The 13,483-nt window shown below is 53.4% G+C and overlaps 1 protein-coding gene across 1 annotated transcript in view; it reads left to right on the top strand.

The window, feature by feature from the left end:
• The window catches only part of LOC132506262 (uncharacterized), a 190,512-nt gene that overhangs the window by 124,385 nt on the left and 52,644 nt on the right, over positions 1-13,483 (top strand). Inside the window, exons 40-43 of the mRNA XM_060124800.1 lie at positions 2,617-2,925; positions 3,590-3,819; positions 3,895-4,084; positions 5,025-5,104. Coding sequence (XP_059980783.1) covers positions 2,617-2,925; positions 3,590-3,819; positions 3,895-4,084; positions 5,025-5,104 — 809 coding nt within the window. The remainder of the gene's footprint in view (positions 1-2,616; positions 2,926-3,589; positions 3,820-3,894; positions 4,085-5,024; positions 5,105-13,483) is intronic.

Raw genomic sequence — 13,483 nt, 5'->3', positions numbered from 1 at the left:
CCAATGTTGCGTTAGTTTCAAGTGTATAGCAAAGTGATTCGTTTTATTTTATATATATATCTATATCTTTTTCAGATTGTCTTCCATTATAGGTTATTACAAGATATGGAATACAGTTTCCTGTGCTATAGAGCAGGACCTTGTTGTTTATCTGTTTTATATACAGTAGTGTGTATCTGTTAATCCCAAATTCCTAATTTATTCCTCCTTCACCCTTTCCCCCTTGGTAACCATAAGTTTGTTTTCTATGTCTGTGAGTCTGCTTCTGTTCTGTAAATAAGTTCATTTGAGTCATATTTTAGATTCCACATATAAGTGCTCTCATATGGTATTGATATTTGTCTTTCTCTGACTTACTTCACTTAGTATGATAATCTCCAGGTCCATCCATGCTGCTGCAATGGCATATTTTATTCTTTTTTATGGTTGAGTAATATTGCATTGCATATCTGTACCACATCTTTTTTTTTTGAATTTTATTTATTTTTTTATACAGCAGGTTCTTATTAGTTATCTATGTTATACACATCAGTGTATACATGTCAATCCCAATCTCCCAATTCATCACACCACCACCACCCCCCCTGCCACTTTCCCCCCTTGGTGTCCATACGTTTGTCCTCGACATCTGTTATACCACAACTTCTTTATCCATTCATCTGCTGATGAACACTTAGGTTGCCTCCAGGGCTTGGCTATTGTAAATAATGCTGCTATGAACATTGGGGTGCATGTATCTTTTCTTTTATTTATTTTTTTAAAATTTTAATTTTATATTGGAGCATATTAACAATGTTGTGTCAGTTTCAGGTGCACAGAAGAGTGACTCAGTTAAGCATATACATGTATCTATTCTTTTTCAAATTCTTTTCCCATTTAGGTTATTACAGAATATTGAGCAGAGTTCCTTGTGCTATACAGTAGGTCCCTGTTGGTAATCTATTTTAAATATAGTAGTGTGTACATGTCAATTCCAAACTCCCAATCCTTCCCTCCCCCACCCTCCCCCCGGTAACCATAAGTTCGTTCTCTAAGTCTGTTTTGTAAATAAGTTTTGTAAATAAGTTCGTTTGTATCATTTTTTTCTTAGATTCCGCATATAAGCAATATCATATGATATTTGTCTTTCTCTGTCTGACTTAATTAACTTAATATAATGTGGATAATCTCCAGGTCCATCCATGCTGTTGCAGATAGCATATTTCATTCTTTTTTTATGGCTAATATTCCATTGTATATATGTACCACATCTTCTGTATCCGTTCATCTGTTGATGGACACTTAGGTTGCTTCCATGTCTTGGCTATTGTAAATACTGTTGCAATGAACATTGGGGTGCCTGTATCTTTTCGAATTAGAATTTTCATCTTTCCTGGATATATGCCCAGGAGTGGAATTGCTGGATCATACGGTAACTCTATTTTTATATTTTTCAAGAACCTCTTTACTGTTCTCCATAATGGCTGCACCAGTTTACATTTTCACCAACAGTGTAGGAGGGTTCCCTTTTCTTATATGGTTAATTTTGAATTAGTTTGTGTATCTGTTTGGGTAAAGTTCACGATAGTTTTTTCACATGTGGATTTCCAAACAACTCAGCACATTTATTAAAAAGACTATCCTTTTCCTGGTTAGTTACCTTTGCACTTTTGTCAAAAATCAATTGACAATTTGTGTATGGGTCTATTCCTCGATTCCACACTGTTCTATTGACATTATTTCACACTGGTTAACATCTTGTAGGGCATGGTGACATAGGGCCCTAAAATGTAAGGAATTTGAAAAAGATGATTTCAAGATTCTGCGAGAAATTCCCATCTGTATAGAAAGTGCTCTGGACTCTGTGATAGAGGTTAGCAAGAGCTCTATGTCTGGTAGCACGGAACAAGGGTGTCTAACCCAGCCTGGGGGTGCAGAAAGGCCAAGCAAGGCTTCTTGGAGGTGGTGACCCCCGAGTCAAACCTTGAATGAAAGGAGAGAGGTATAAGGGCACTTGAACCATGTCAAGACCCTACTGGAGCCCAATGGGGTCAGGAGATGTAAATGGTTCTGATAAAAGCAAGAATTTCTCTAAATGCATGAGTTCTGTATTGGAATGGGACTAGCTTAAGGGTGTGTGGGACTAGCTTAAGGGTGTGGAATCTTTTTCTCAAGTGGGTGGAAGAGACCTCTGAGCAATTTTTCTCTCCGTAGAATTCCAGGTTGGACCCCTCTATTGAACTCTGCTCAATATTCTGTAATAACCTAAATGGGAAACTGAGGCTTTCTGGGTCTCAGTTTTGTTGTCTGTAAAATGGGGGCTTTCTGTCACGTTGATCCGTGACTCTCCTGAGCAGGGTTCAGCACTGGTATTAACAGACACGCCTCATCAGGCTTGCTGCTTTTCGGCCAAAGCTCTTTTATTTGTGAATTAGCTTGCTTGGTCCTTGGGGCATCCTGCAGGAGAGGTGGTTTAATTTGGTCCATTTCCCAGATATGCTCTCTCCGACATGAATTAGAATTTTATCATGGATCTAGGAACTTCCTGCCCCAGGATCCTTTGCCTTCCTTCCCAAAGCAGCCCAGTACCCTGGGCTGACCCCCTTCTTTGTATGGGTTCTCTCCCATCCTCTGCAGGTACCATCAAGGTCACTGCCGGCTCAGCTGTGCTGGGATTCCTCTTGCGGGACAAGCATGAGAAGGCAGGGAACAGCACCAGTGTGCACAGTGTGACCTGCATCCTTGTCCAGAATGGCAGCCAGGCCTTGCCAGGAGAGCTCCAGCTGAGGGGGCGACTGCAGGCCCAGACGGGGAGCCTTGAGGGCCAGGCCAGCCTCCATGCTGACACGGTCAGCCTAGCTCTGGGTGGAGTCTGCATCTGGGGCCCTGGGCACGGCCAGCTCTCGGTCACACTGAGTCACAACATCAACACCTTGCGTGAGGCAGGTAGGAGGGGTGGATAGGGCCCAATGGCTTCCTCCCCCAAAGACTCCCAGGGCCTGAAGCCTAGGGAGTTAAAGGAGCCCCCAGTCCCCAAACCCACCTTCCAGCTCTATTTCCTCCCCCTACCAGCTTCTCCCAGTGCCTCCATCTTCCCTGGGCTGTTATTCAGCCAGAACACTGGTTGCTACCCAGTACAGACACACCTCCAAACTGGAGGCAGGCACCCCTGCCACTGGCCCCTCCCCCAGGACTCTCTGCCCCCAGTCTGGCTTCTCCAGCTTGGAAGCCTGGTCTAGCAGGGCCTCCAGGATGTTCTCGGCACTGTGGTTAAGAAATAGCTTGGACACCCCCAGCTCTAGCTTCTTGGGGACATTTCCACGGGACCTGGGGGGGCCCAAAGGTGCAGCAACAAGAGGAGAGCACAGGATCAGACCTCTGTTCCCCTCGTGCTTTCTGAGAGCCCATGCCCTGTCTTTGGGGAGGTAGGAATCCAAAGGGGACACGGGGCCTATCACTTGCTAGGTGTGGCCATTGTAGGTAGTAGGTGGGAGCTGGGGAGTTTGTCTGCCTCAGGGCTCAGGGGACCCTCCAGAGAGAAGGAGGGCTGTCAGTGACCCCGTTCTGGCTCCCGTGTTGTGTACCATCTTCTGGTTCCTCTCATCCCCAGGACTCCCCTCCCAGGTAGAGATGCTCCTACTGCACAGCCACGTGGCTTCCAACCTCTCAGTGCATGTGATGCTGCGTAGTGCAGAGCGTCTGCTGGATGCTGCCCTTGGCCTGGAGGGCCTGGTCACCAGCGCCCTGGGCAGCCGGCTCCGTGCCAGCCTTGGCCACACGGTGCCCGGCCTCAGGCGCTGGGGCCTCCCCTTCTCCGTGGACGGCCGCGGGCACTTGCAGGTGGGTGAGGGGGCTGGGCCCGGGCCCCGTGGGGGCAGTGGGCTTGAGAGACACCCACAGCTTTGCTTCTCGCAGAGCGTGGGACCCAGTCTGGCGGTCGCGCTGGTGGTGAACGTGGATGGCGATCAGCTTCGTGTAGCCCTGGAGAGGAGGGGAGCCGGCGGCCGCTGGGGGCTGGCCCTGGGGCTGCACCACGGCCTCTCAAGGTTCCAGGTAAATGACCCGAAGTCCCCATTTGGGCGGGGCCCACTGCCTATGCAACTTCTCTAGTCACCTTCCCAGCTCCCACCAGCTTGCCCCTCCCACCTCCCTAGCCCCTCCCACCAGCTTGCCCCTCTCACCGTCCCAGCCCCTCCCACCTTCCCTCCCAGCCTCTCACCAAATTTCCCATCCTCCTTTCCCATCCATCCTTTCTCCTTTCCTCCCACCCTCTCCTCCCATCCATCATCCACCCTCCCTTCCTTCCTCCCCACCCTGCCTTCTACTCTTCTTCTCTGTCTTCTGTCCACTTGTCCTCCTGTCCCTCTGTCAACGCTCCCTCCCCTGCCCTCGTAAATGGAAGTGTATTTGAGGCAGCTCCCTCAGAGGCGCTCTGGGTCTATCTAGTAAAATGAAAACTGCTGAGACTCTCACCCTTCAGCTCGTGTTCCTGGTTACCTCCCCTGGAGAAACCTGGAACACTAGACAAGGAAACACACACACAGCTGTCTTTTGCATTGTTCTCAAGAACAAAAGGCAGGAAACCACCTCTGGGCCTGGCACAGGTGTGGCTAAACCATCCAATGTGTCCGAGTGTCAGGGTGAGCGAGCCAGCCACGCGGCCCGAATCCAGCCTGCTTCATCACTTAACAATTGTGCAACTTTAGTCCAGTTGCTTACTCTTTCTGTGCCTCAGTGTTCTCATCTGCAAAATGGGACTGTTAATAATCCCTGCCTCCCACGTTTACCTTGAGGATTAGATGAGGAACCAGTTAGAACCTGGCACTCAGGTTGCTTCTTTTTTTTTCTCGTTACTTCTGTTTTTGACGATTCTGTGGGTTAGCACTTAGGTCTGCACAAACCTCTCTTTGGGGGTTATCTTCCCAGGGAGGCCTTCACAAAGGGAGATGGGGTCAAGCTGTATCTCAGTACTCTGTCCAGGGTTAAGATCGGGGAGAGACACCTCATGCCTACACATGCCCCCTACCCACCCTGCTTGTCTCCCTAGGTCAACTGCAGTGGAGACGCTTCGCCTGCCCAGCTGTCAGGGCTCTGCTGGGGGGACGTCACCGGGTGGCCTCACGAGGTACAAGGGTCTCTGTCACAGGCAGGGCAGGGTGGGAGATGGTGGTCTGCCCCTGGGGGGGGGTCACAGGCTGAGCACCAGGGGCTGCCTGCTGGATGGCTTGGGGCCTGTGGCCACTGCCAGGCCGACCCACATGGTCCCCTCCTCCAAGCCCTTCACGCCCCCAGTAACATGCATCTGGGCTCCCAGCCCTGAGGGGACCCAGCCCAACCTGACAGCAGATGGGTGGTCCCTTCTGTAAGCACACTTAGACAGTGACCCAGAATCCAAGTGTTTCAAGCCAGCCTCTGCCGCGGTGAGCTGGGCTGGTGACAGGCATATCTGGGTCTTTTGAGGGAGACAGACCGTGGGGCTCACAGGCACACATGCTGCCCAGGCTGGGGCACGGCACAGCTTAAGTAGCTCTGAGCTCTCCCGGGCCAGGGTGCAGGTGGATAGTAGGTCCTCTCCTTGAAGGCAAGGCATGGCTGGGAGACCTGAGCACAAGGCCTGGACTCCCTGATCTCCAGCGGGGTCCTGTGGCTCCTGGGCCAAGAGCTGTGGGTGAACTGGACGTGGGGCGACCACTGGGGTTGCCTGCAGACCTTGTCAGTGCTGCCCTGTGGGCAGCTGGGTGGGCAGCTTGTGGTAGGCCTGGCTCAGCTGAGCTCTCAGTGCAGTTGGCTCTGGGGGGCCAGCCCGTGAGCACAGCCCTGAGGACGGCCTGGAGGAGGAGGACAGAGGTTTTTCTGATCTTTAGGATCTGCTCTGGGGCCAGGCAGACATGAGCCTGGAGGTGCTGAGCGGATGCTGCAAGGTGTCTGGCCTGGGGCCCTGCCTGGGGGTCCTGGGAGCTGGTGCTATGGGCTCACCGCCTGCCTGTCCAGATAGAGGGAACATGGCCTCCTCGGGAGGACCGTTTCTGCCAGCTTCACCTCTGTGAGCGTAAAAGATGCAGTACTTTCATGCCTCCAGCTTGGCAGTGGTAGCAGCTCCACCCAGTACAGGGACCAGAAAATCAGACCAACACAACTTCCTGCCCAGACCTGCCACTCACCTGCTGTGTGACTTTTAGCCAGGCGTTAACCTCTCTGAGCCTCAGCCTCGTCATCAGTAAACTGCAGGTGGCAACACCTACCTTGCACTGTCGAGCATGAAATGGGCCAGCGCATGTCAGGTCCCATCTCAATTTGGTATCCTCTCTTTTGGCGTGGTTTCAGCTACCAGGGAATCATGATCTCATTTTACAGATGTGGAAACTGAGGCTCAGGGAGGTGAAGTCACCTTCCCAAGGTCACACAGTGGCCTGAATGGCAGGAGGGTTAGCCAAGAGAATTGAGGATGAGGATTGAAAGGGTCTTAATGAGCTAGACAGATGGGCTGCCTCCCCCCAGAGGAAACCTAAGACCGAGGGGGCACGTGGAGTTAGCAGCTACACCTGCGAGAAAGACTCAGGGCTGGGGCGCGCGGGTGACTTCGGAAAAGACTAACTGAGCGGGAAGGTTAGGACAAGAGCCATGAATGGACGGCCCTTCCCTCCGAGAGCCGTGGTCTGGAATTCCAGGAAAGGGCTGGAAATTGGGCATTCCTTAGTCCTAGAGCAGGTCAGCAACGTCCAGGCGGGAGAATCCGTGGGCTGTGCCCCGTGGGCGGCCACCCCGAGCTCCATGGCTCCTCTGTGGCCTCCATTTAGCTGTGGTGGGGGTGATACGTGCATTCACCCTGTCGTCAGTGGTGCTGTCCCCACCCCAGGTGGACAGATGAGCACTGGGTGACAGGAAAGGGCTGAGAGCAGCTCCTGGTTCTGTCACGGGCGTGCAGACACTCCAGGACCCCCAGGTACACTACTCAGAGATGCAGTGACTTCCATTCGAGGTGTTAAGCGGGACATGTCCAGACCAGAGAGGTTGAGAGGCCCGAGGTTCCATTATGGAAAAGAGAGGAGGAAACGGGAGGGAGGACCCAGAGGCCTCATGGGGAGCGGGGGAGCGGGCATCAGGGGCCCTAAAGTGCTCTGAACAGTCGAATTTCTTGACTCCCTGGGAGGCCGGTTTCAGCTCTTCAGAGAGAAGTGCTTCACGTGAGCATCACCTGTTAAGGGGTGGTGGCGGGTGCCCCTGGGGCATGGGGGCTCCCTTGACCACCTGTGGACAGGCAGGCGGTGGACACACTTGGTGGGGTGTTGTAGGGACACCCGCTCGGGCTCACCTTGCCTTTCTTGGCGGCAGAATCCAGCTGTGCTTACCTTGAATGGCTCCTTCCTGGGCCACGCCTTTGGGGCCAGCCTGGCGGCTCAGGTATCTTCTGGGGACGCTTTCGCCCGGGCCCACGTCCACACAGCCTGCGGCCGCCATGCCTGCCTGGACACCAGCCTCCAGCACACGTGGCCTCCACTTCAAGCGCTGGGGGTGCCCCCCGACAACCACATCCGAGTGTCCGTCGGGGGAGACGAACCCCCCAGGGCCCAGCTGGAGGTGGCCCTGGGCCCATGCACCCTGACTGCTCATGGGGACGTCAGGACAGAGGCCAACGCCATGCACAACTGGACCCTGGCCCTGGTGAATCACTGCCCCCTGCTGGAGGTAAGCCCCCACCCCACCGGTCAATGTAGGTTCCCACCTCCCTCCACAAGCTATTAACCGCCTGCTGTATGCCCAGCTCTGCACTCAGCATGAGAAACTTTAGTCTTTTTTTGCCGTTGTCACTTGAACTGGGGGACTCGTTGACTACAAAGCTTTGAGCCAAAGATGGGACCAGAACTGAATTTTCTCCCCTTTTGCAAAGGGCCTTCCTGAGACACCGGTTCGCTTCCTTTCCGGGGCTCAAGTTGATTCTGTTCTCACATCTCACTTGCCCCGTTCCTGGGGTTGAGGCTCCGGGAGTGAGAATGAGAATCGTACGAAGCAGCAGCTGGTATTCGTTAGGCACGTGTGCTGAGTGCCCTCTGAGGCCCCTTCAGTCCTCAGCCCGGGGAGGAAGGGGCTGCCTGTACCCCTCCTTTCATCCCCATCTTGGGTCCCTGCCCCCATGTGGGGTGCGTCCTGGGCCCCAGGGGAGCGAGTTGCTTAAGGTGTCTACCCTCCAGCCAGTGAACATTGATGTTAGTGATGTATTTCCAATAGCCGGTGCTTTCTGGGTGCCTGGCTCTGGGCTCACAAGTATTAACTTTCTTACATCTCCCAGCAACTTATGTTGCTATAAATCAACTCCCATTTTAGAGATGGGTGAGCTGAGGTTGCAGGTTGGAACAACCGAGTTAGTGGTGGAGCCAGAACTTGAGCCCGAACCTCTCCATGGGATACCCTTGGTATCAGTCACCTTGCAGAGGGAGGTGCTGGTAGAGTTCAGGCTGTGGGTCCACCGCTGCCCTCTTCGCACCCAGGCCCGTCTCCAGCTCCCCCACCTTGGCTTCTGGAGCTGCCCCTAAACCTGACCACTTTCCCCATATTCCAGGCAACTGGAATCCCACAGGCCCTGCACTCCGAGGGCCGCCTGAGCTGGGGACCCTGTGAATTCGACCTGGCCGCAGGCCTCCACAGTGACCACGGAGACGCCCACCTGCAGCTGGCCCGTACCTGCGGGGCCCAGCCTTCTGCCCTGGGGCACCTGACCCACTCCCTGCCCCTTCTGGGCCGCCTGGGCCTGCCACCCGGGAGCGCCATCAGCCTGACTGCCCGGCCCGGCCCCCGCACCAGCCGCGGCTCCCTGGCCCTCCGGGTGGGGCCATGCCAGCTGTGGGGTGTGCTGGAGCAGCGAGCTGAGAACCATAGCACGTGGACACTGACCACTGAGCCGGGCTGCCCGCTGCTGGAGGTGCGTATGGCGGGCCAGCAAAGTGGCTGGAGAGGCAGCTTCCAGAGCCCCTGTCAGCGTGAGGCCTGAGCCTGGCTGGCACTCCCCTCCAGGGGCTTCCCAAGACCCCAGCTCCTATCTCCCAAAAACCCTGTCGGATACTTGGTTCCTCTTATCACTAATCCCACATCCCCATTGGGCAGATGAGGAAATCGAGGCTGGGAGAGATGAGAGGCGCGCTGTGAAACTAAAGGACCACAGATTCAGAATATAAATTCTGAATATAAACTCTTATAAAAGTCTGTCTTCTTAGTAAAATTCTGAGGGCAGGAAGGGAATGACGGAAGCTGTCCTCAGCTGACAGTGGGGAACAGTCACATCTTGGTTTCATAACCTGTTAAAAACCACAGGCTGGGTTGTATCTGACCTGAGAGATGGTCTGAGAATTGTCCTGTGATGTTTGGGGGAGGGGAATCCCTGACGCTGGAGTCTGGGTCAGCAGAGAGGACTGGTGCCCTCGTCTGAGTGGGACAGGTCACTCCCCTGTCTCCTGACGGAGCTTCCTGGGCACCGGGACAGGGTCTGGTCCACTCGGCATCCCTGAGCATAGGGCTGGGTGCCCACAGATGCTCTGTCAGTGTTAATCAGGTCAACACAGGATTGGGCCATGAGAGAGTAGTGCATCACGGGATAAAGCAGGTCTGCCCACTAGAACTTTCTATGATGATGGAAATGTTTCATTATTTGATATCCAGGACAGGAGCTGCCAGCCATGTGTAGCTTAAAATGGGCTCACTAGTGCTACAGAAGAACCTGAATTCTTTCTTTTACTTTATTTTAATTAAAATTGAACCAGCCCCAGTCTGAAGCTTAGACTGAAGACAGATCAGGTTCAAACCTTGGCTCTGCTACTTACTAGCTATATGACCCTGGACAATTACTTCGCCTCTTTGAGCTTCAGTTTTCCCATCTGTAATATGGGGATATTACCTACCCATTTCAGAGCCATCAAATAGGGTGAAAAGAGGACATTCTTGTGAGTTACTTAGCATGAGGCTGTGCATGTACCAAGTGTTCTACGATGGACAATTGTCGTGTATTACGATTGCTGCTGCAGTGTGTTGTTACCGTAACGGAGGAGGGGCACAAGCTGGTAGGCAGGGCTGGAGGGGTAAGAGGGTAGAAGATGGAGAATCAGGGTCATTCCTGATGTGGGACCACCTTCCGACCCCGCTCTCTATGGTCTTGCAGGGCTTGGGCCTCCCAGCAGGGGTACAGCTCAGTGGCTCCCTGCAGGCCTCAGGTAGGGAAGCAGAAGCTTCAGGGGTCCTCGCAGCGGCCGGCCAGACTGCCTCCCTGACCTTGGCGGTGGCCCTGCACCCATCCGAGGCCACACTTCGAGCGAAGATGAGGCACACGCTGCTTTCACTGCACTCCATTCCCCCAGAGACCTCGCTGACCGTCCAGCTTGGGTGGGAGGCCGGACACCAGCTGGGCCTGGAGCTGCACGCGGGGGCCTGCGAGCTTTGGGGCAGCGGCGAGCTGCAGCTGGACCCCTGGCTGCAATGGCGGGTGCTGTCCGAGAGCTCCTGTGAGGCCCTGCAGGTAGGTGTGCCAGGGGTGAGCAGGAGGGGTGGGCACCAGAGTCTCCAGGGGACAGGACAGGGGCCTCCTTTTTGACCACTGCCCAAACCAGAGAGATTGGGTGAACCCTGGAGGGATGGACTCCTCAGATACTTATTGAGGAGCTCCTCTGTGCCCTGGACATATGCCCATAAACAAAGCAGATATGAATGCCTGCCTGGGGCAGACTGGCAACCCCCAGAATAAATCACTGAACTGTGGAGTGCATCACACAGTGGTGAGGGCTAAGGGGAGAGAGAAAGTGGGAAAGGGGGGCGTAAAAAACAGGGCACATGTTGCAATTTTATAGTCGGTCAAGATTGGCCCCAAAGACAGGATGACGTTTGAGCACAGACTTGAAGGAGAGGAGGGAGTAGCATTGTTTTGTGTCTGGGGAAAGGGTATTCTAAGTATGGCCAGTGCAAAGGCCCTGAGGCAGGGCTGGAGAGGGAAGGGTATTCTCTAGGACTGGGGTCAGCAACCCATCTCTATAAAAGTTCATCTAGTAAATATCTTTGGCTTTGCAGGCCGTTCAGCCGCTGTTGTAACTGCTCGGTGCTGCTCTTGTAGTACAAAGCGCCATAGACAATATGCACTATGTGGGCGTGTCTGTGTTCCAATAAAGCTTTATTTACAACAGGCAGTGAGCTGGATGTGGCCTGTGGGCCATTTTTTGCTGACTCCTGTTTTCTAAAAAGCCCATGGGCTGGGAGCACACTTGGATTCGGGATCCATCACAGAGGACTGGATAGAAGTTGCATGTGGGTGTGAGAAAAAGAGGGGAGTGGATGGCGACTGTGCTTTTGTCGTACATGATGAGAGGTTTGGGGCTGCTGTTCTCCGAGTGGGGAGAATGGTGGATGGAGGAGGAGGGTTGGGGAAGTGGTGTCACCAACTCCAGGCCTATTTTGGATGTGTTAAATTTGACAGGGCTCTTAAACGCTCAAGTGGAGATGTTGGGGGCAGCTCTCGAGTCGGGAGGTCGGCTGTGGTCTGGACTGGAGGGCTCCACCTCTAAGTGGTCACATTTAAAGCCACAGACTGGCTGACATGGCTGTGGGGTGGGTGGAGACTAAGCGCTCAGGCTGCAGAGCTGGAGGGATGAGAAGGAAGTGGCCAAGGGTACCAAGAAGAACAGGCCAAGAGGAGGAGAAACCCCAAGGGAGAAGGCTGGGGAGGAAAGGACTCCAAGAGGAGGGAAGGGCTACCAGAGTCAAACGCTGTGTCAGACAGGTGGAGAGTTGGGCAGCCGACCTGGGTGCTGGGAAGGCCGCCTTTGAGGCCAGGAAGCGCCAGACTCTGAATGGCAATTCTGCCCCGTCTCTGGTGACCTTGAGCAAATCACTGTTCCTCCCTGGGCTTCAGTTTCATCATCATAAACGGGGTGCAAAGGCCTCCTCCACTCTCAGGATTAGATGAAACCGCACTACCGATGTGCTCTGGGACGTGCTTGCGGGAGCAGCAGAGAGAGATGCCCACGTGGGCCAGCCTTGCAGGCTGCTTCCTGGACAGGCTCCCGTCTGCCTCTTGGGAGCAGGTGTTTGAGTTCTGTGCGCCTGGGAAGGCGGAGGGGATGGGGAGGAGAGGTGGGGAGATGCACGTTCTCAGCTGCCAGTGGTTGGAAGACTCTTGGCCAGTTGGTTTCACAGGATGTGGTTCTCTTGGGTATAAAGATGCGATCCTCGTAGTTTGGGGAGGTGGAAGGGGGTGGGGGAAGCTCGTTGAACAGTGCAGGGCCACCGATGTGGGGACCTTGGGCACTCTGGGAACCTGATCAAAGTCACAAACCCTCTCCTGTACAGACTTTCATGGGCACATGCCCCATTTTGTGGTCAGTTCAAGGGGGATTATAGGACCCCTGATGCCCACTTGGGACCCCACCCTAGTTAAGAAGCCCTGCTTCCATCTCCTTAAACCCCTCCAGGCCCTGGGGGTCCCGGGTCGAGTGGATGGCTCCGGCTACATCATGGTGAACTCCATGGCTGTGGACGCCCAGGTGCTGGTCACCGTGGATGCCAACACCCTACGGGGGCTGCTCATTCTCAACACCACCGAGGTGAGGGTGTGGATGGGTGGGGTACCCAGGGTGGCCTGGGAAGGGGTGCTGAGGCCATGTGCCCCCGAGGCCCGAGGAGAAGCATTTGGATACCCGCTGAGCTCCAAAGAGGACCCTGGCATATGAGAGCATCAAGGTCCATGAGTAGAGGAATGAGGCTTCCAAGGAGAAGTCCCTCAGCTGTCCTTTCCCCTTCCTAACTCCCCGGGAGCCACCGTTCATACGACTTCTTCAATGTCATGTTCATGGAAGCACACAGCGTGCTCCCTTTTGCATCTGCCTTGTTTTGTTCGACATTATGTTTGTGAGATTCACCCACTCTGTGTTGATTATCCTTTTTCACTGCTGTATAGTATTCCATGGCATGCCTCTATCACAATTCATCTATCTATCCTATCCATTAGCACTTGGACAGTGTCCAGTTTCTTATTGTATATTATTTTATTAATTAATCACATACGTGTTTTTATTTTATTTTAAAACTGTTTTTATTGTGGTGTAATATGCATAACAGAATTTACCATCTTAACCGCTTTTTAGTACACAGTTCAGCGGTATTAAGTATGTTCACATTTTTGTGCAAACATCACCACCATCCATCTCCAGAACTCTTTTCATCTAGCAAAACTGAAACTCTATACCCACTAAACAATAACTCCTCATTTTCCCCTCCCCCGAGCTCTGTTGATTTCCTTCCTTTTTAAGGCTGAATAGCATTGCATTGGGTGGATGGACCAGATTTTGTTGAGCCATTTATTCATCAGTGGACACTTGGGTCGCTTCCACCCTTTGGCTATTGTTACGAGTGCTGCTATGAACACGGGTGTACAAATATCTCTTCATGGTATCTCACACGAGTCTTGGTTTCTCTTGCTCTATTGTAGACCCAGCAGGAGGTAAACTTGCTGCTCACACACAACCTGCTTCAG

This window comes from Lagenorhynchus albirostris, chromosome 15 (genome assembly GCF_949774975.1).
Source record: "Lagenorhynchus albirostris chromosome 15, mLagAlb1.1, whole genome shotgun sequence".
NCBI lineage: Eukaryota > Metazoa > Chordata > Mammalia > Artiodactyla > Delphinidae > Lagenorhynchus > Lagenorhynchus albirostris.
Note: the sequence above shows the minus strand (reverse complement) of the source record. Positions and strands in the feature narration are given on the sequence as shown.